Source organism: Trachurus trachurus (assembly GCF_905171665.1).
Source record: "Trachurus trachurus genome assembly, chromosome: 1".
Lineage (NCBI taxonomy): Eukaryota > Metazoa > Chordata > Actinopteri > Carangiformes > Carangidae > Trachurus > Trachurus trachurus.
In genome coordinates this window covers 18,659,885-18,683,327 of record NC_139891.1, presented here as the reverse complement: position 1 = coordinate 18,683,327, position 23,443 = coordinate 18,659,885, and the positions used below count along the sequence as shown (strand labels likewise).

The 23,443-nt window shown below is 41.7% G+C and overlaps 1 protein-coding gene across 1 annotated transcript; it reads right to left on the bottom strand.

Moving 5' to 3' along the window:
• Positions 1–2,725: 2,725 nt before the first annotated feature.
• prss12 (serine protease 12) lies at positions 2,726–22,316 on the bottom strand. Its single transcript, XM_083969527.1, has 13 exons — positions 21,912–22,316; positions 20,750–20,888; positions 19,534–19,706; positions 19,176–19,323; positions 17,478–17,656; positions 16,621–16,762; positions 16,045–16,265; positions 12,922–13,063; positions 10,111–10,307; positions 9,384–9,462; positions 8,740–8,862; positions 5,600–5,895; positions 2,726–3,363 (listed from the first exon to the last, which is right to left on the bottom strand). The coding sequence occupies exons 1-13, from the start codon at positions 22,231–22,233 to the stop codon at positions 3,041–3,043; spliced, it is 2,484 nt and encodes an 827-aa protein (XP_083825653.1). The 5' UTR covers positions 22,234–22,316; the 3' UTR covers positions 2,726–3,040.
• Between the last annotated feature and the right edge of the window lie 1,127 nt (positions 22,317–23,443).

The window sequence follows — 23,443 nt, the reverse complement described above, 5'->3', positions numbered from 1 at the left end:
TGGCCGGGTAAGGGCAGCAAAGTTGTCAGTGTTTTTCCTAATTTAGTCTGTAGAGCTTTGATATTATACGGCTGTAATGTTTAATGTTCTGTTTGAATATATGTGTAGACCTGTTGTCCTCATGTTTTCAGACTATATTATACCCCTGTTTTAAAAGTTTTTTTTTTTTTTTTAATACACAGAAGCATTGCAGATCAAGTAATAAACAGTCTAAAAATAGCACAAATCCCACAACCATGAAGGTATTTTCAGACACTTTCAAAAGCAGCTGGTTGGGGGGGAGTTTCTAGCAGCCAATTTGATGTGCATGAGATCACTTTTATACAGGTTTAATCACTATCCTTAGATCTTTCTCTGCTGGTTTTTCCCAGGTGTCGCCAGGGTTTAAGGAATGGAAACATATGAGTAGAAATAAATTATCCATGTATACAGTAATGAGACCTTCTGTTTCTACGCCACCCCTGGTGACACCTAATACAAACTCATTAGTGCTTCTGTATAGCTCGAGGTTCATTGGGAATAACAAAAAGTGAAAGAAATAAAGAAGCTGGCTGGCTCCTCTATTTATCACTTTATTTGACTGTTTATGCACAATATTTTGATAAAAATTCCCCTGTGCTGAATTATTGAAATGAAATGAAGTACTGAGTTTTGAAATTTAAACATAAGAGTACAAATATGACACAAAACATCAAAGCCAGCATAGGAATAAAACAAAGAGAAAAAGGAAAAGGTTTCTATATTTAGTCTACAGAGACACTGCCATGAAAGTTTAATAACTGACATTATGTAGCTACATTATGTAATACAGTAAAAACCTACATTCAGTTAAAACACATGCATTTATTGTTTTCATTGTTCATAGAATTTCTTTCAGAATCATATATTAATATCTTATTATTATTCTCATCCCTATTATAAATTTAAAATTGTATCTCAGTGTATTACTGCACGGTGAATTTACAGAAAGTTGTGATTTTCTACATTAACCACAAGAAAAAAATGATATAACGTCTGTTATTTGATGTGTAACAGTGACCACAAGAGGGTGCTCTCAGAAAACAAGCTACAGACAGCTATGCTGCAGCTGAGAACAGTTCTTTATTAGGCAATTGTTAAATAACATAGAGTCATAGACTGTGCTAATATTTACTCCCATAAAAATATTGCAACATGTTAAAAAAAAAAAAAAAAAAAAGCTATCAGCCTCTGTGCTCTTTTCTGGGCAAAATTGATTTACAGAAGAACCATTGTGGATCAGTTGAGTCTTGTTGAAATACATAGGCTAATTCAATTTTAATAAAAAACTATGGTCCAACTCTACAACACCTCAGCAAAGTTCTGGGGGCACGTTTAGAGATAGAGATACAGTAGATGATGCTTCTCTAAAATCAGAGCGAAGGCAGATCACACCAGTCACCACATCCAGAACCAGACAACTTAACTCAAATGTATTGAAAAAGTAAGAACTTAGAGTTGCCCGTCTCCACTGTGTCTTTGATTTATTTATAAAAATCTCTTTTAATCTACTACAATTTAAGAACAAATAACCTTTTCTTTCCAATTTTTCCGATAAACACTTGTGAGGTACTTTAGAATTAAAAACAAAAACAACCAAAGGCTGGAAGGATATATTCTTATTTGTGTTGCCAAGATTTTGTCTCACTGGAACAGCTGGTCCCAGTTCCTGAATAATGTGTGTTAAACAAACACACGTTTGCCTTGTAAATGAGGACGACTCAGAAAATGGGTGCCGTCCCTGTAGACACTGTGTGACATACCAGTGACACTGTGTGTGGGTGTGTGTATATACACATTGTCTGACATGGTGGTGCTCACTTTGACAGTTTGTGGTCAGAGAGAAAAAAAGAAAAATCTCTGAAAGGAGTCTGTTGTTCCAACTGCTGACAACTTTCAGGGTTTGTGGGAATGACAGAAAAAGTCACGACTACAGATTATGGTCACTGTGACTTAAGGGTGTTACGTGTCTGATAAAGCACAATAAACTCAGAGTTTTTACAAAACCTTAGTTTATGAAGAAATGTTACAGTACATGAGATATAACACACATCAGTCAGTAAACACCAAAATGAGAAGGCATTGTAGTTAGTGTCTCTGTGTTCTTCAAGTCTACCAGATTGTCTTCCTCCAGTGTCATCAAAACCATGACAACACTGACCAGGATAAAAGAAACATGAAATTGTAAATACAACACATGAACACTTACAAACACCGTTTTGTGCTTTGACTCAGAAACACTTTAGTCTGTTCCTTTCTCTGCAACGTTAAGCAGCGCTGAGACAAGGACAAATACTGATTGGATACAAATGATCATAAATGCCTGAGTGATTACTAAGACATGAAATCAAATTTTACACAAAGGAAAAACAAAAAGCGCCATGGAGAAACATCACACAACAATGAAATGAGGACATTTGGCGAACGCCAAAGTGAATGATATATGAATATCATGCTTTAATACCTCATGGGTGTTTGTCGTGCAAGTCTGCAAATTTCATGCCATGCTGATACTTACTGTGAATGCATGAGGGCATGCTTTTCTATTGTGTGCATGTGGTCCCTTTTCAACATTTTTACTCATAATGTATATAATAAATTAAAATAAAACTTTAAAAACATAAAAAAGCAAGAAAATAAAACATTTCTGACAAAACAAAACATTAGAATTTGGTATGCAATGTCAGAAGCAATAGCAAATAGATGTTTACATTTTGACATATTCTTGAGTTGAGATTTAATACCATCCAGAATCCTGTAGCCTGTGAGAATATTAAATCATTAAAATAAGTGCTTATGACTTAGATGAGAGAATATGAATGTCCTCCTCTCTCCAAAAAATACCTTAAAAGTTTCCAGGTGGGGCGTTGCTATCTTGTCTTCTCACTTCTTACATCACTGGATAATCAGGTCATAACATCATGACATCAATTGTATCAGTTGTCACCTGATCGATCGAGTGAGACTCATGAGTCGCTCCCTCTAATCAAGAGGTCAGTTCTCTACTATTGACGTTGTCCTTTCACCTTTTCTTCTCATCACGTCCAACCACTTTGCCTATCCAGGAGCTGAAGGCAGAGACTTTGGTGTAGACACCAGGCGACTGCTGTGTCCGGCAGGCATGACCCCAGGACGTGACCCCGTAAACCACCCAACCACCTCCCGGACGCTCACACACGAGTGGACCTCCACTGTCACCACGGCAACTGTCCACACGCCTCTCCGACTGAACGCTGCCAGCGCAGAGCATGCGGCTCGTGAAGGCACCGTGGAAATGCTGCTGGCAGTGGCGGCGGGGCAGCAGGGAGATGGGGGCCTGCTGCAGGGTCTTGGAGTAGGAGCGACCTGACAGAAGTGGAGAGGTTAGAGTTTAAAATGAGAGGTCTACAAGAGTATGTGCGTGTGTGTTTGTGTGAAAGTGTGTTTATTAGTGTCAGGGTCAAATACAGAGAATTTAGTGAGGGATGGAGAGAATGACAATGGTCCAAGTGGCAAAAGCCTCTGAAAAAAAAATCTATTTCTCTGTTGAACTCTGTCAGCACAGCAATGCTCACAGACTGACATGCCTCCACAACTGCTGAACGTCATAACTTTTCATGCAGACATTCAGAAGCTGTGAAGCAGGAATGAAAGGATGACTTAATCTTCGGACTTGTCGCCATCTGATCAAAATCTCTAATCATTCAGTCAAAACTTCAACCTCTTTTTCCTGGACTGGAACCAAAAAAAAATGTAAAAAATGTAAAAAATGCAACATTCAAACGTTTGTGACAATGCTGGGTCTGTGATCGTCAGGAGTCTAGACTGTTCTGGAGAGTCGTATGAAAAATGCATATAACACCTTAGTCAAATGTGTCTCATAAATTAAATCTATTTTTTGTTGTTTATTATGTATAATTAACTGTTACTATTATTAATATTAACGATCTGCTGAACATATCAATTTCCCAACGCATCTAACTTTTTATGTATCTAAATAATCCACCCATCCACCAATCTATCCATCCATCCATCCATTGATCAGGGGTCAGCTCAGCTCTTAGGTTTGCCTGGCTAGTGCTCAGCAGAGACTCCATCCACTTGACTGGAACTTGTTCATGACATTCTTACCAAAGGCTCTATGACTTTCTTCATGAATTAATGGGGACTAATTTAGAGAGAAAACTGTTTCAAGGTTTCTGGCAGAGTTTAGGAGAAATCATTCTCTTTCATTTTCGTTCCCATTTCATTTCGTTTTTTCTGTGTCTCCTGAAGAAATAATTTCCACGCATGTTAACTTGGCCTTGGGAGGTTGGAGACAGTAGTTAGCTTTTTTCTGATATAGCCACAGCAGCCAGTTGCTTTTTCTTAAATTAACAAGGAGCTTCACCCTGTGGCCAAAACATTTGCCAGGGTTCAAACTACTACCCAGCAGTGACAAGGGCATGATGCCTCCATGGCTTTCCACTTGTGAACACTGCTAATTGTGTTTGCTGAAATGAGCAACAGAGCTGGAGAGAACTGCTGCTGAAAACTGAACTCAAGCCTCCACAGTGAAGTCCCCATTACCCCCCACCCCCCTCCCGCCTTTGTCCATGACCACACAGCGTTATTTACTATCCACGGCAGCTTAGCAGTGGCATGTAAGTGTAAAATCTGCTTGCGTGCATGAGCGTTTGATATCAAAGTGGCAGATAGCCAAGCACAAACAGCTGTGCAAAGCAGACATTTATCCTTAAGTCAAACAGCCATTGCCCCACATCAGACCCTGTAAACAGTCTGTGCTGTCATCACACTTAAGTTAACAAATAAAAACACTCTCTGCCACCCACACATTTTATCTCACATGAATCAACTGACATTAAGGAGGGGGGAGACACATTTAGCCCACAGAGGGAGGGAGCACATGTTTCTGCATAAGTGTGTACCGTGACCTTTTGTTAGCCCTTTGTGACTTGAGTTGCCATGATTAATGACATCACTATGTAATTTAAAGATCACTAACAGATGTAGACAGGCGAGTGTATGGACAGATACAGAGGGTGAAGTGTAATTACTGGTTGGGGATTCTCCTCTATTTTATCTCCATTTTTTGGTTCACGTCAAATGAGTTACATATGACAGGAATGATATAGTGGTGATGGCATGTGATTGTTTTACTGTCTGTCAAAATGTACATTTCACCAAAAGTAACCCAACCTACAGTGATATTGTTTGCTTTTTTCCTTCATTATCCTACTGATTCATATCACTGCTATGTTTAGCGACTGATTTATTTATGATTCAGTGCATACAGATTTTAGAAAGTTAATGTTTTTGTGGTATTTATAAGAAATGAATGGAGTAGACATTGACAGCAGCCCAGTCAACAAATTATGCTATTTCTGTTTTTGAATCATTTTTTTCTCTACTGTCCTTTATTTAGGAGAATTTAAAGATGTGAAAGCTACTGTACAATCAAATTTCAAAGAAAATCACACTGCATTCATTCATTTAGTTTTTTTGAAATTATGTTTTGCACCTCAAGATCTTTGTGTATGGCCCCCTCACGCACAAACACATGCACAGACACATGCACGCTCACCCTCACATACACACCCACCTGTGTCACCCCAGCCAGTAATGTGACAGTTGCTGGCTTGTTTGAGCACTCTCTCTTTCCTCATGGGCAGACAGGCGGGAAGGACGTGACGGCTGAATGACACGCACTCGCCTGGCATCTGGCCCACAGCCCCCGGTGACAGACGAACCAGGGCCAGGTCATAATCGTTGCTATGGGAGTGGTAGCTCGGATGGAGTACAATTTGATCGACGCCATATTCCTCTTCATATTCCTCGGGGACGAGGGAGTGGTAGTCCCCCACTCTGACTTTATACTGTTTGGTGCTGTTTCCATACCTGCAGAGAGAAATAGAGCGAGGGATCAAGAGAGGCCATAAAACAAAGAGGGTGTGTGTGTGTGTGTGTGTGTGTGTACGTGTGTGTATGAGTAACCCCACTGCTGGTTCATTAACCATGAACGAAAAAGTTACGAGCCCTGGCGGCAGTTACCTCAGCAGTAGTTCATGTACAGCTGGAAAAACTGTTTTACACTGAGCACACATAAAATCTACACTCAATGTATATGATTAGTAGAATACCTTTCAAAGTTAATTTCTAAATGGTTAAGTCTTTATAGCGTTATTATCCATTTTAAATAAGTGTAACCCTTAAGAGAAACAACACAGCACAATATCTTTATTGGGTTTCCTTATCAATAGCTAATGGATTTTTCAAACTAGTCTTCTTTGGTAATCAGTTGGGTTTTTTTTTGTTTTTTTTGTTTTTTACTCGATTCTGTATATTCATTTTGTGTTTGTGTTCTAAAAAAATAACATTTTATATGTAGGCCTATGTTTGTCCTGAAAACTTTGCTAATCAGCCGTGTGGCCCCCATTTTGCCTCTTTTGCAGAATGAAAGAATGAGAATAGGCAGCAATGATGAAAATGGAAGTATCAGTGTTCATACATTTAGCTGACTAGTAGGTTTATACAGTGTTTTCCACTCTATTTTATTTGGACTTTTTGAAATGGAGTAGGGTAATGCAGGGACAAAGACAGGGACAAGGTAAAGGGAAGATCAGAGGAGGAAGACGAGAGGCGTGAAAGAGGGAGGCAGTGCTATTCAGCCAAGTCTGTGTGTCCAGTTACAACTGGTTGAGTGTTTCCGGAAAGATCTCCTGTAGTGGAAATGCCACAGCGTTCCTGGCAGAGCAGAGACACTGCTGACCAGCCATCTATGTACAGTACACATCCATCAACACTCACAAACTGGCACATGTGTTAAAATCTACACAAACTCACTGTGTCCATACAAAGCAAATGAAGGTTGGGACAAAACTAACAAAGTTTATCTTTTTCCGAATGCCACAGAGATGATTTTTTAATGTGACACCTTAGCTCCCCACCTCTGCTGGCAAACCCCCAGCTGCTCAGCTACAAAGTATTAATAGATTTAATGTGTTGACAGCATGTGACCATTGACTTCAGGTCAATTTTTATGAACCTACTAATCGGTAATGGGAGTGTAAAGGATCAGGTAACATAATCTGTTACTTACACCTGGTAACTGTACCTAAACATGACTGATGAATTATCTGTGCTAATTAGAGCAGGCAGGAGTGCATGAGTTGATTTCTGTGTGGCAAAATACAATACATGCATTGGTTTAGTTTGTTGTTGCTGTGCGTGTGTGTGAGCGTGTCACACTCTATTTTCGTTGCCATATGTGAAAAGTGACACTGTGAAGTCGGAAGTCCCTATCTTGGTCTCTGGCTCGCATGCAGCAAATTACTTTTCAAAGCTGCCGTGAGCTAAAGCTCACATCTCAGAGCACTGTAGAGTGGAGACTGATATGTGATCATGCAGATGAGGTAAGTACTTTGTAGGGTGTGACCTTTCTTGTCAGCTTACACTGTTTATAATAACATAAAGCAAAGATAAAAATATCTTAAGTAAGTTCTGTTGTTTTCTATCTAGCTATACACTTTTGATCAACAAGTGAGTGTTACAGTAGGAAGAGACCTGGTGCCAATCTGCAGCTGTCAGCAGAGTGTTACTACGGTAGGATTGCCTGTCTGGAATAACATCAGGATTTTCGCACAGCCTGAGGCAGTAGGAGAGTATGCACCTCGGTCACTATAATTACTTTATATATATTACTGTCATTCATTTCATTTTGTGCAGCTAGGCTCTGACATAATCAGTAACATGTTAAAGACCATTGTGGCTACTGTAAGCACTCATCAGTGAAGCACTGCACTAACCTGTTACAAGGTTTGTTTGATTGATACCGTGCAATTTTAAATGATAATAGTTAATAGATCTTCATCATTTCAGTCTGTAAACACACTTGTGGTCAACTGTTGACTTTAATTAACCCTAGAAGTCCTGATTTCAGCCGTGGACTTCCTGTGTACGCTGCAGAGGACGTGAAGTCAGATGGCAGTAGAGGTAACTTTATAAGGAACACAACTCTGACAGGGTTTTGGGCCTGGGAATGATTTAAGAAATGGAACTGGAAAGGATTTTGCTCATAATTCTTGTCTCTTTAATGTGGAAACATCAGGATTAATAGTGGTGGAGCTGCAGGAGCCAGCACAGAGTTCTGGTTTTCCTTCCAAACCCAAACACCGAAGTCCGGTAACACAACCAAAAAATATTGCCCTTCAAATTCAGTCTGACAACCTTACATGTACTGTAAAAGTATCAATTGCAGACTCTAAGGTTAGTGCCGTCACTACCCTCAACTTTCTTAGTTCTACACAAATGTCTCTCTCTTCTGTTCATTTTCCTCCAGTTTCAGCCTTTCTGCTGCTGCCATCTCTGCTGTATGCATTAGGTGATGGATTTCAAGCTGGTGAGGCCATATGGAGCCCCCCTCTCCTTGACCAGATGTAGTTAAGATAAAGTAAAGCTGGCTGCCCCCCTCTTCCACCTGCAGCACAACCACAGCCAAACTACCACTGATTACTGCTCAGATTGTTGAGGTATTAGGCTTCTGCCAGACGTGAATATACAGAGGAAATGAGGAAATTGTGCGGTGGGTGTAGCTGAGTTTGGCTGGAGTTAAAACAGCATCTTTAAATCTGCCTGTAAATGTATGTATATGCACAACTTCATTTCCATGAATAAAGATAAGCCCAGAGTTGCAATTTAAAAAGTGGATTTTCTTGTGCATGTATGCGTTAGTGTGTGTTTGACCTCTTGAAGCAGTGTGCCGAGGTAAGGACCCAGCAGGAGTCGATGAGAGTCGCTCCACACACCAACCTCCCATCTCCTCGAGAGCCTCGCAAACGAATGGCAGCCTGCCATGGCCAGCCACCCCTACAGACACAAACACAGCCAAACACGCACAAATAACTTAAAACGTGAACAGACAGACCCACAGTACAGCATTTTAACAAGAGCGAATTGGGTGATGTTCAGATAATGCTAAAAACAAGGAATGACATGTCATATTCAGTTAATGCACTTTGATTTGGGGGAAAAGGAGCCTTGAGCAGCCAAAATAGCAACAAGCTGTATATTCTATGTGAAAATTATTTATGGCATGTTTCAGAGGCTATTAATCAGTAGCATATCTAGCAGAATTTGTTTACATGCTGTTATGTGAAGTGTAAACTTATGGGATGCCTGAAACACACAGATGTTACTGAGTACGAAAAACATTTGCAAGCATGTACAGACAAGTTGGACATTTCTTTACTCCTAGCTTCAGATCAGTTTCTTTTTTTTTTGATGTAAGACATGTTAGCTTGAAAATGCATCCAAAATTCTTCAATCTATACGTATCTGGCAGGGTTTCTCTCTGCCATAATTAATCCCTCCTGTCCCTTCCAGCTCACCTCAGAGAGTTTTCTCCTCCTATGATCCGGCGCTGGCGGGTGTGTATGAGCCGCAGACCGCAAACAGAGTTGACAGGATCTGACAGAGACAAAAGAGGAACCACTTGGATGTGTAGATGTGAGAGTGTGTGGGCGGGTGATGATTGTTAAACCATACATTTAGGCTCAGATGTTGTTCTTGTTAAATGTTTAGACTGATTGAAACCCTAATCGTGTTTGAAATGCAAATATATTAACTAAGGAAATAAAGAAATTTAAATAAACGAAAGAACGGACAGCATTTTCTTAGTGTTTGTGTATGTTAATGTCCACAAACACACAGCTTAAGTGCATTTTAAGAAATTTTTCTTATCTTAGCTAATCTTTTATTTTATTTCAAAGCAAAACTCCTTCAGACTTCCCCCCAGTAAAGTGCATGTGAGAAACGGTAGTGATAGCACATGTGCAGGTAAGAGATATCATTACGCGAGTCTGCCCCGATGTGTGACAGACAGGGTGAAGCAATAACATAGCTCTTACCATTTTACCATCTGGACACACACATACACACTGAAGTCACCTCTTGACTTCTCGTTCAGTCATTTGTTTCTCATTATTTCTTCTGTGTGTATGACATATTGGAACTGTTTGTTAAACACGTTACCTTTTGGCTCCCTATAAGTCAGAGAAGCTCGATTTGTTTTGAGATCCACATAAACTCAAACAGTCCTGACTAACTGTGACTGACCTTTGAAGCTGGGCTGTGATTCACCATAGTCACAGATGACCCCGGCGTCCTCACTGTGGCGACAGTTGTGTGTGCCTGGTGCCTGTTTGATGCAGTCCGCTAATGACCGCTCCTCGCCACTGCACTTCACATTGTCCACGTGGATGGGTCCTGTCCCTTCCCCGAAGTACGCCATCATGCGGGCCTTCGCCACACCACTGGGGAGATAGATGGATACAAGACAGACACAGATGTTTCATTACCATCATCTTCTAAATGATGATTAACTGAACAAGAAGTGTAAAAAAAAAGGTCATAAAGAAAAAATGTCAATATATTGAAATTTACTCATAATACAGAATTTCTCATGACAGGATGGACAAAGTGCTTCAGAATAAAAGCATTAGTTATCCAATACCAATTCATATACTTGGGGTATCACCAAGAACATTGTTGATAGACGTTTACACTGATTTCTAAACTCTACTGACAACCTAGGCCAACATTTTTTTAAGACTCTAATAATGAATGTGTAGGGTCAGATTTGATTAGATACATGTTGTTTTCTTAACTGTGACATGTCATTCTCACGTATATTTTGAACCACTTTGATGATAAAGTATGAAAAAGCAAGATAAATATCTCTCAATCATTTCACAGGGGTTGAATGCTCAGCTGCTCACCGTGATGTGAGGGTCAATGTTGTGGTTTGACATTCTCATGCTGTGACGCAAACCAGTTCAAATCAGTGTTACAATCTGATAACAACAACATTTGTATCACTATCTCACCTCTGACTTTAATTAGCAAACATCGAACACACAGAGGCCTGTAGGTGGTGACTGTGTATGCTGTAACTGTGATTTTAATTAAGACTGAGAGATAACACAGACAGAGAGGATCTCATGTTGCATCCCTGAGGTTTGGTGAGTAACAGGTCTTATCCACAGAGGGCCTCGTGTCTCTGATTGAGACATCTTGAGTTGTATCTGTGTCTCCAATAGCTCCCTGAGCAGGTTTTAGCATGCATAGGGTGAACCTCCAACCTGCATGCTAATATAACGCAGTCTGCTTTGGATATTGACTGCTCTAGGCAGAAATTGAAGCCAGGCATGTTCTCAGAGGCATCGAGTTTCTTGTGCTGCCCATTTACCATGAATAATGTTCAACACTTGGATGCCTACTTTTCAGATGGCATTTTTCGATATGGATTACTTTTAAATATTACAAAGGAGAAACAGAAGAGCAGGGTGAACAGGGTTGAATGAAGAGATGCAGACATTGGTGCTTTTTGGATAAAGAAAATCTGACATGTCATTGAGCTAAGTAACCTCTCCTGCTGTGCTAGCCCTGTAACAGAGACTCAAATGTGCTGACATTACAGGTTCTGAACACATGTGCTTATGGTGCAGCACTGTGCAAACAACATGACAAATGACTGGAGGTTTTACGAAAACTATCTTCTCTCTATCTCTATCTTCAAGATATTATAAACTGTCTGAGAACCCTAAGTAAAGCTGAGCTGTTTTCCTCAAGGTGATGTTTGAAATAATCATATAAATGGTCACAAATCACTTCATGTTTAGCTTCAATTACACGCCTTGCCTAGTTATACTCAATAGATGTATGTGTGAGTGCTTTGTGTGCCTGTCACGCTGTGTCATACATGCAGACATATATGTATATATATTTTCTCATCACCACAGCAACCTCCAACCCTCTGGGAGCTGCTATGTATGTAATGATCTCTCATCACACCCTGCGCGAGACACAATGATGATCCTAACATGGCTTTTACACGGCTCCACCACGCTTCCCCCTTCTCTCACGCTTATGCGCTCCAGATGTGGCTTTCATCTACAAACAGATGTGTCACAGAAAATTGGGTGGCTATGGGATGAGTATGCCTTGCCGAGGAGTGGTGAGAGAGAAAATGAAGGCAGTTTGCTATGGTGCAGTTTTCCCTCGCTGCCACATAGCCATTGTTTTGGAAAATGGGACAGTGTCTCAGCGGGGGGAGATAATGGGATACAGAGAGGGTAAGATGAGGTAGTTTTCCTCGCCTCGACATGTCTGTCACTGTGAATGTGTCTTTTGCACAATTGGCCGGCCCTTTAATTGGATGTTTATCTTGGCTTTGCAAAAGGGCGCAGCTAAACCCTCTATTAAAAGTAGTTGGCGGCACACCAGAGGCTCATAAGAAGTGCTCAAGAACTTGTGCTCAATAATTCTCAAAGACTAATTAATGAAATATCGCTATTTTACTGTAGATCAACACGAGACTCAAGAAGGGTGTGATGAAGTGTAAAGCGTAAATGGAGAAGGGCTGAAAGATGGAAAGATAAAAGACAGACAGAGAGGAACGGTGGGATTGTAAAACAGATGCCAAATCTAAGTGGTGATTGATTTTGCACATGGGGTTGGCAGTCTGGTTTCACTGTGTGACCATAACGTATAAGTGATCACATTTCAACAGTACCGAGGCTTGTTCCAAAATGATTACCTCTATTTCAACATCATGTCATGTTGGAAAGTGAAGGATGAGAAGAGAGAATGTACACCAGACTCCAATCTGGTGTTCTTTTTAGATATTGAAAATGTATAAATGCATGAGAGGGTTCAGCTATTTTACTGTATGTTATTTTGGATAGAAATGCTCAATATTCATTGGTACCACTTTCTCATTGGTGAATATTGGCTGCTACCCATGGTGGTAAACTGATAATACTACATAGAAGTCATCAATATGTTGATGTTTTCAGTATGTTACCCAGAAAAGCAAGTCTGTCAAAAGAGGCTGCTCACCACACACACATGTGCACACACACATACCTGTATCCCAGCTGTCGACACACCACCTCCGCATCACGATCAGTCCATCCGTCATCACAGACTGTCCCCCACTGACCTGACAGATACAGCTCCACCCGGCCTTCCCTTGGGCTCTCCCCTCCTACAAGCCTTACTGGTAGATCTGAAGCACACACGCATGCACACACACACACACACACACACACACACACACACACACACACACACACACACACACACACACACACACACACAGATAGACGCAATTTAGACTGACAATGTACAGGCTCACCTGACTGGCACGCTTTATTTCTCTCTGTTGTTAATCAAAAACCTTTAAGTATAGAATTACTTAAACACACTGCACACACATTCCCTAACAAACTCCCTCCAGGCTCTAGTGAATGGGGGGCATGTGTGCTCATGTTCCCTACAAAAGGAGGTAGCTGCAACACCTGTCAGTTTTCATGCAAGAAACCTCTTGTGTGCACAGAAGGAGAAACAGTTAGACTCCTATCACTATGAAAAGATCATTTATTTTCATGGGCTCTGTTTTTCACACACTCCCTCTCTTGTCCTTTGCCAAAGGGTCTTCAGCTCACACTGATAATCAAATCAGTCTGAACAATTCATCATCATTTGTCTGCACACAGACATAGACACACGCACACAAAGTGATCTTGTTTAAGTGAATACTAATGACTTTTCCATGTGTGGACATTTTCATGATTTACATGATGATATGGTTTACACTTTTCAGGTCTGTGGTTTTATTTACCCTTTCTTGAGCTGCAGAAAAATTTTAATTGCCACATTTCTTTAACGTTACTTTTTTTTTTTAGCTATAGTGAATCCACTTTCTCACAATCCTTCTGTAAGCAGGAATCCTTGAACAAATCAGCAACAAGTTAGTCAAGCCTGAAATATTTTTCTGTGGCTGAGTTGAATGACATGCTGCATTCAAACATTACGTGTGTGGGGCGTAAGAACTGCGGGAGGAGGAGATTATGGTAAGAAGAGTTAATTGTGGGAATGTTTACTTCTTGCTCTGTGTTTGCTGTTGAGGAAATGCTCATCTTTATCCTCCTTCTCAGAAACACCATTACCCCCCACACACACACACACACACATTACATTGCTGCTCTGAAACCAGCTGACAGAGAGTGAAAGAGAGAGAGAGAGTTCAAAGCACAGCCTGGCTTATCTGCTTTTTCTCCTTCTCCAAAAACAACACACACCAATCTGCCTGTGGCATGTAAAAGGAGGGAGGGAGGGAGGGAGGGAGGGGGGGGGGGGGGGGGGGGGGTTACGCACGGACATAAACACTCAAACACAAGTGCGCACACACAAATGCTATGTAACAATGACATAGTTCTTTAGTGAGTGTTTGTGGGGTGAGAGTGTCCCTCTGGGTTTGCCAAACAATATAATCAACCTAAACCAAACAAATGAAACAGCTATTTCAGTCTTCAGTATGCGCTCTCCACCCAAAATAGTCATACAACTTACATCACTTAAGATATAAAAACGATGGCATATTCTTTCTGGGACTTACCAGAGTTATATTTGTTACCTTCGGCTTCACAACAAACTGCAGAAAAATTAACACATATGAGGCAAAAAGAGATCTGGTACCATCCATCTCGGCCTTCACACATCTTATTTGGCGTATAAAGGCTACAGACATTAGGTTGATAAATGGTGCTAGATTCAACCCTTTTGCCTTCTGTCAGTAGGAGTAACACCTCCAGAATCTTACTTGTCTCATCTTATAAAAGTGCAGTTTTGGATCAAGATCACTCGTGTGTTATGCAATGGAGTGGCAACTCATCAGCCCCCCCTGATGCTAGGTATTCATGATTTTGTAGTTAGTAACAGTGAAGAAGAAGAATGGCATGGGGGAGATTTACATCAGTTTGTTGCAGTAGGTCCATTTAATCATGATGAATTTACAAGCGATCCAGTTATTAAGGCAGGGTAATCCAACTGACAGCTGTGTCTATTAGAGTTAACATGACTTACATTATCCCTCTGTCTGTGTCTTGGAGTAGGATTTCCTTTTCTAAGAATTAGATCTAATAGACTGTGGGTTCTCTTTGGCAGAGATCTCAGAAACAGATTTCAGATCGGCTCGTTTTATGAAGTGAGGGGAAATTGCATTGAGATTTTCATCTTCTAGTGTCTTGCTCCTCAGTGCAGTAAAGTAATTGCACAAATTTGGATTTCCTGGATTTAATCTAACACTACTATTGTTAAAAAATAATGATAAAGATACATTTTCATTCCTATTCTTCTAAAGCATTTTACAAAGTTAGAAAAATACAATTTGCTAATTGTATATACATATACAGCCCAAACAGGGGTGAAACATAACATTACAAACAATAGATACAAATTTGTATAAATTAATGTAAAATTAAGTATTATTAAGGATTCATTTCTAATGATGTGAAGAACTTATTTGGCTGATCTAATACAGCTGGTAACCCAAGAGTCATGGGGCCCAGATGGCAAACCCTTATAGTCTCCATCTAAAGACTTAGAAGGAACCACCAGAGGATCGCAGCGGGACCTCAGCTAATATGAGGTTAAAGGTCAGTAGTAGTCTGGAGCTAGTCCCGTATGAGCTGAAATGCCAGTGTAACAAACACTGAGATGTTTAAATCATGATTGTATCGACTCTCCAACTCTCAGGTTCTAAATTTAAAGAATCTAAAGAGAACTTGACTGATGGAAAAAAACTGCATGTTGAGGACTCTTTATTATGGACTCTCTATTATGAACCCAAAAAACAATTGTTTGCAAAGAGCATTGTGAGTCAAATTTTTGTGCTAAGATCAGTTCATAAATGACTGTCATCATTTATGAACCCAAATACCTTGTTCCTTGTTAACTTGCAAATCTCCAAGGTACTGTGCACATAGACAGCACACATCCAGGGACGTTACAACAAACTAGCCTACAGTACATTTTCACATAGGTAACTGCTCCCAGTCTTTCAAATTCCCCAACAGTGACCATTTATGTATGTGCATAGCATCTCACAACATACACAACCAGTATAACCAGCCCCTATTTACGTTTCCGTGTATGTGCAACCTTTTTAGGTTTCCCGTACAGTAAGCTAAGTAGTTCCTGTCTTACTTGTTGGAAGACTCTCTCCATTGCGCTCGGGGCTGCATGCGATATTAACATCTTCATGGTGTGTGCAGTCGTGACGGAGCCACTCCCTCCTGTTGCACAGCAATAGGCTAGGCTCTTTCCCTGTGCAGCTCACATCATCCAAAAGAATGGGGCCTGACCCCACCCCAAAGCGTGGGACCAGGGTTGTGTTGATTCCTTTAGAAAGCAAAGTCTCACCTAACCTGTAAGGCAGACATGTACATACACATCCATGCACAAGGATTTAGGCTTTAATGTTACTTATAAAAGCAAAGCATACAGGGGGAAAATACGTATTTGACCCCCTGCTGATTTTTGCCCTTATGTCACTTGATCAAATGAAAATAAATGTATAATCTTTATATGATGATATTATTTCTGGATTTTTTTTGTTGACATTCTGTCTCTCTCTGTTAAAATAAACTTCCTATAAAAACTTTAGCCCGTCCATTTCTTTGTGGGGGAGCAAACTTACAAAATCAGCAGGGGATTCAATACATACATTTCCCCACTGTATTATGTATTTGCCTTTCTGGTGGCTTGCATACTTCACATTACCTGTAACCAAGCTGTCGACACACTACTTGTGTGTTAGAGTCTGTCCAGCCGTCATCACACACTGTCCCCCACTGACCACGGTAAAAGACTTCTAAACGTCCCTCGTAGCTCCCAGTGCCCCCTACCAACCTAACAGAACCATCTGGGGATGAAGACCGACCGACAGACAGACAGACAAACAGACAGACAGACAGACATTGGTTTCTTACAGTCCTGCATGTTTTGAATCATTGTAAGTGATTGACATTAAGAAAACTACTACTGCTACAAATGCAATCATTTCTGGATGCTGAAAAATGGATGATGTTCAGAATGAGTAGCCAGTTTCTGTAGACAGGTACTTGCACATTGGTTTCCTGACAACACACCAGATTGTTCTTTTTGTGTGTGGTGAAACTACACAGAGCCTGTTTCACACTGTTTATTCAGACTGATTAATTGCTGAACTCCATATTTCCAACCTTGATCACTATGCACTGCAGTCTTTGAAAAGCTTCATTTCAATGACTGATAGCACATGTTCCTGGGTGGAGCTATTGGTGGGATAGAGACATTTTCACCTTGCACGCTTCTTTCTTTTTCTTACTTGGAACAAAAGCAACATATTTTGACAGGAAAACTTAACTGGAAGGCAGCTATGTTAATGGTATCAGCGACACCTGTGTTTGACCGGTCAAAAGGTAAAACCCCTATGGTCAACAGCAACAACACAGGGGGGTGTTATGGGTACATGCAAACCACTCCACCATGATAATGGTGGGAATTCCAGGAGGGACTTCCATATCTCCATATGTAAAACATGTGTACATGTTTTTGTGAATGTTAGAGAATGTTACAGCTGAGATGCACTGTCCTACCTGTGAGAGGCTTGCAGGATACTCCTGCATCCTCAGCATGAAGACAGTTGTGTTCCCCCCATGCACTTTTTGGACACTGCTCCAGCGTGAGCTCATTGCCTGTGCAACGCACCTCGTCCAGCCACACATGGCCTGAACCCTTGCCAAAATGCGCCTGGCCCCAGGCCTTTGCTACACCACTATAAAGAAAAGACAAGGCACAAAAAGCTAGAAGGTTTGGTTTGCAATAATATTAATAAAATGAAAAACAGATGTACCGACTTGGGGTGTAGAATGCTGTCTAGGGGTTGCACGACTTCAGATTTTTAAAAGTCGACTCTAATGTTATGAAAGTCGAGTCGACGTCGACTAGTCGCTGATGACGTCATTCATATTTTTCCCATCATAAATTACAGGAGGAGGGAAAAGCTTTGCAACAATCTGTAGATTATTCACTGACAGACGCTCATGCACAGAAATGAGTCCACAGAACAGCAGCTTTAGCCTATAAACAACAAGCTGTAAATCAGTTTGTTTTTCTGTAACATGCACTCCTATACAAGTGCAAAAGATAAACTGTAGCTACTGTCCGTTAAACAATTAGGGAGGAAAACGACACACAGGCCTCGTCACCATCACAGTCCTGCTCACTCACAGTTTCACTCACATTTTTTTTCCTGGTTGGTTGTTGCTGTTGTTGGTTGTCGTTGTGCGCGACGTAAAGCTGTGGATATGAGCGGAGTTTTTTTTTTTTTTTTTTTTTAATTGCCGACAGCCCGACACACTGCCCGCGGCAGCGCAGCGCCTCACAGGCGCTTGGCTGGTGTCAGGCAGCAGCTTCTCCTGCTCTCTCTCTCCGCTCCGGTCAAACATCGACCCGTCTGTAGGCTACAGGTCTGTCTCTAGCGCTGTGTGTATGGATGTGTGTCTTGTGTGCAGACGCAACTGACAAATATCTAGGCGGACAAGCAAACTTAATCATCATTTATTTTATTTTGAAAATCGACCGGATTCTCTCGCCTTTTTTTTCGCCTCACTCAGCTGTTGTTTCAAGCCGCTACTCTTGTAGCCTACTGTTACATGATCAGCGACTAGTCGACGTCAAGCTGAAAACGTCATTGTGGTGCAGTAAAGTCGACTAGTCGATTAGTCGACTAGTCTGTGCAACCCCTAATGCTGTCGTTGTTTTATTTGGAAATTGTATTGACTAAACCTATTGTCTTTCAAATCTATAATTGAAAAATCACTTGGCAAGTGCATCTGTGCATATGTAAACATTGCAACAGCAACAGTGGCACACACCAAAAATGCACACAGGAACATTTGCAGAGAGTGTGCTGCTAAATATGCATATCTCTGGTACTAGTATTCATGCAGGAACAATGAGCCTGATTCACTATCTGACCCCCAGATGTTCTTTACTGCTTGCTCCTCTCTCTGTGTGTGTCTGAATGGAAAGAATACTTCTCATACTTTTGGAGACTGAAAGACAGACAACTGGACACCCACATTAACACATCTCAGCTTCCTACTGTATATTTCTGTTTTTTCCCTGATTTCCCACAATCACAATGTACTTCTGTGTGTGTGTGTGTGTGTGTGTGTGTGTGTGTGTGTGTGTGTGTGTGTGTGTGTGTGTGTGTGTGTGTGTGTGTGTGTGTGTGTGTGTGTGTGTGTGTGTGTGTGTGTGTGTGTGTGTGTGTGTGCGTGCCCCCTCACCTCAGTCCCAGCTGTCGACACACCACCTCTGCGTCACTGTCATCCCATTGGTCGTCACATATGGAACCCCATTGCCCTGCATGGAAGACCTCAACCGTGCCCTCCGACCCTGACTGACCTCCAACCAGCCGTATAGGGAGTGACACCACTGGTGAAACACATACAAGCATGAATACACACATTTACAGAATCTATTTACAGAATCTGTGTGGGCTGGCACAAAGCATGGAAAACGTATTCACTTATTCTTCAACTTGCACATTCTTCTTCCTCACATCTTATCAAATATCATTGGATTCTTGCAACTCTCTAGTATCCATATATCACAGACCTAAAATTGCCCATTCGGTGGCCCTACCTTGCTGTTGGGTGCAGGTAACAGCTGCAACTAGAGAGCACTCCACTCCATTCCAGGTAGTCTTGGGACACTGGAGCAGGTCTGGCTCCACTCCTCGGCAATGGACTGCCCTCCAATGGATTTTGGCCATCCCTGGACGAAACAGAGAAACTGCACGTGCACGACCTGAGATCCTAGAGGTGGAAGGATATTAATAAGTTTAATCATTTGAAATACTTTTTTTTAATCAGACGACTGATATCAAACAGAAAGCATTTTACTGTTGTATGGTTAATTCCTGCAGGCAGGCTGGGGAAGCCCATCTCTCAGCCATACTAGCCTGGCCATCTGTATGTTCATGCACTGCCAGTCAGAGGCCAATACGGTCAGCAGTTTTACACCCAACAGCTTTCAGTAACTGGCCACGTGAAAGTCATCACCAGCGATTCCAGCTGACATATGGCTGACATTTGCCCTCTTTCCCTTCCGCTGCAGAGTTTCATTGACTCCTGTGCGAATATGCATGGACAGACGTGCGTTTATGTCAGTGTGCGTGCCAGTGCTGGTGTTAGTGTCAATATGTGTAGTAAGCGCACAGAGCGTCTCTGTTCTCCTGGGAGATCGGGCTACACTCCAGCTTACGAACGCTGTCAATATGTATGATCCATCCACAGGCTCCCAGCAAATCAGTGGCCCTTCTAGCATGACAGCATCTCATAGTCAAAGTGTGTGTGTGTGTGTGTGTGTGTGTGTGTGTGTGTGTGTGTGTGTGTGTGTGTGTGTGTGTGTGTGTGTGTGTGTGTGTGTGTGTGTGTGAGTGAGAGAGAGAGAGAAAAAGAGAGGGGGAGATGGTAACAAGGTAAATAGCTGAGCACTAAAGGTATTTAAATACCACTAGGGGATGGGGGGTTGGAATGCAAGGGTCATTCATGAAAGGTACAAAGGCTGTGAAGAGTATAGAGCGCATGAATGTGTACGCCTGAAGTGTCGTGGAAGTCGATTACAATCCCAGTCATTTCCAATGCACTCTTGCCATCTGTGAGACGTATGTGGGTGTTTTTTGTACTGCAGCATTGCCCTTTTTGTCCAAGACAAGTTTCTCCCACGGGAGGAACAAATAAAGAAACTTAACTTAACTGACTTCACGTTGTGAATTTAAATGGTACACGGTGATTACAGTTGCACCTGTGTCTGAATACACATGTGACGGAGTGTGTGCATGTGTGCTCTCTCTCACCCCTTGCCCAGCTGTCTGCAAACCACTGCAGCGTCTTCGTCCCCCCAGTCATCAGCACAGACAGACCCCCACATTCCTCCCAGATAGACTTCCACCCTGCCATCTAGCTTGGAGCGACCTCCTTGTAGATGCACTGAACCTAGGATTGAGAGAAGGTGGGATAACAATGAATGCATAAGAATACGGTACATATAAAAAGGGGAGGCTGGGGCAGGATATTAATGTATTGCCCGGTGTCTATATTCCAACCCATTCTACATTTTTCTAAATTTCACAATAGAATTTTGAAGAGTTTTTCTAAAATGTAGGATAATCTGACTGATTTTTGTTATTCCATTTGACTTTTAAGGGCACACACCCATGTTTACACATACAAATACGGGTGGATAACGGTCATATAGGCTATTGCAGAAAATCATATCAACAGGACTCTTTACACCATGGCCTAAAGATATGTGATTGCTCAAAGTGGATTTAAGTATGTCGATTCAAAGCATTAATTACCAGAAGATAATTTACCAATGCTGCGCCAAGACCCAACACACTCTAGGACTAAAAATACCAGGGGCTCTCTGTCTTGTGCCAAATAGAAATCCAACACTCTATTTCTTTCACCACCCTCTCTCTCTTACCTCCATCTACAACTCATCAGTTCAAAGATGTGGAACCCACTTGATCTCCTGTTTTATGTTAGCAACACTTTGTTATTCAAAGTCCATGATGGGTCTCAATAATGCAGTGTGACTTACAACAAACTCGTTCAATTGCAGATTTAGTTTAGCCTAATCACTCCACTCTCTTATCCAGGCAAATCTTTTACATTGTTAATGCAGAGCACACCTGCTAGGCTACAGTCACACCTGGGACACAGGAAGGTGTGCCTCCTCTAATTAGCCTACTGAATTATGGGCCTCCTGAGTTGAACACAATTGAGGTAAATCAACAAAGATGCACACACTGCACAGTTATAGGCTTTTCATAATCCCAAATAAAATAATTAATAAAATTGTGTGTGCTATTGTCTGCGGCTGAATTATTCAGTTATAATTCGGTTTACTCTGGGATTTCATTCAAAATGAGTCTAGTTTGTCTTTTCTCATATCCCACAGATCCAACATATGAATCCGTGAATTGCTGTTGGTCAATAGGCCTGTGTGTTTACCTTGTTTACAGTCGCAGTAGCCCCAGTCCACTCTGCCTCTGGGGTTCTTAAAAAAGCACCAGGGTCGGATCCTGCCGTCCGGGTTGCGGCAGTGATTGTGCTCCCCTATTCCTTTCCCCGGGTAGCGCTCCGTGAAGCCGGCCACCTCGGTCCAGTTCATGCACCGGGCGCCGGACTCGGTGACGTCTATCGCGCCCCGGTAGAAACCGTCTTTGCCGCGGCTCTGGACGCAGTCGGTGAACGGCAGGATGAATGAAGGCACGCTGCTGGAATAACTGCAGCTGCTGATCGCGACTACTAAAGCGAGAAACGACAAATTCATGTTCGGTCTCTGTGAGCAGCAGATGAGCGATTTCAGAATAGCCTCGTATCATCAGCTGAGGAGACGGTTTTCAGTCAGCCTCATCTCCCTGCTGTGGGACGACTGAGGACCGAGAGGAGAAAAAACGACACGGATCAATTCAAGTCCAATGTGCGCCGAGCAGGCAGCCCCCTCAACAAAATGTTATAGCAGGACTGCGTCCGATAGTTTCCCCTCAACTTTACAATTTAATTTTAGAGCATACAATCATTTTATATTATCCACAATAAAGTGAGAATCCATAAGGATACGAGACAGCAGCATAATGTGACGAAAACGTAGGATAGAGCTGTACCTCCTTACACTCACTCTAAAGAAATGAGACATGGATTGACGATGTCTCATTTCTTTAGAGTGAGTGTAAGGATCGAGCTTATACATGATTTATGATTATTTATGATTTTATAATAGCTTTGTGCCCTTTTCCAGCACTAATTCTTCTACCAGTTCTTATCACGATCTCACGAGGATTTTTTTTCTAAAAGTTCGGAATTGCTCAGTATTAGTTTATTTTTAATAGGGAAAAGATCTGCAGGATTCGCCATATGAGAAGTTTTTTTTTTAACAGGGATGCCGCAGTCTGATGCAGTCTAAAAGAAGCCTTATGCAGCGTGGTTAATTATATATGAATGAACTAACTCTCTCCATCTCCTTCCTGTGTGTGATGTGACGACAGACTAGATATGATTATTATCACTGTGCCTGAGTGTGTGCTTGTGCATCTCTATGCGTACAGGAGAGAAGACCCGTAGCCTCACGAGGCACATAGCGCCTCTAGTGTTTATAATAATATTGTCGTCTCTGATTGGACGAAGAACATGGAAACGAGTGAAGGCCATAGACTGTAGGCCCAACGTTGTGACATCATCAGATGGCGACAATACAACCACAAAAGTGGTTGTTAAACTTCATTACCCGCGTACGCCGAAACTGACCGACAAGGCGGTGTTGTCACTCAATAAACGGCTCTTTTCCACCGTTGAACGGCTCCAGTCGAGTTTCAAGGCCATGACGAATGTAAAACTCACCTCAGGTTCACAGGAAAATAACGAAAGTAGTAAGCATTGCAACTAGGCGTCTCTGACACGATGCTTCAGCAGCTAACTTCACATTCACCAACCGCTAGAGCCCGCCTGCCCCGGTATACAAAACGAGCGCACCCATTGTGATT

What these genes read in the sequence shown, in the direction of transcription:
- prss12 (XM_083969527.1), bottom strand. Translation starts at nt 22,233, where the DNA reads ATGAATTTGTCGTTTCTCGCTTTAGTAGTCGCGATCAGCAGCTGCAGT. An exon ending in TGCAGACAGCTGGGCAAGGG is followed by an intron (nt 19,707 to 20,749) that starts GTGAGAGAGAGC and finishes TTCCACCTCTAG; the next exon opens with GATCTCAGGTCGTGCACGTG. An exon ending in GGAGGAGAAAACTCTCTGAG is followed by an intron (nt 8,863 to 9,383) that starts GTGAGCTGGAAG and finishes TTGTGTCTGTAG; the next exon opens with GGGTGGCTGGCCATGGCAGG.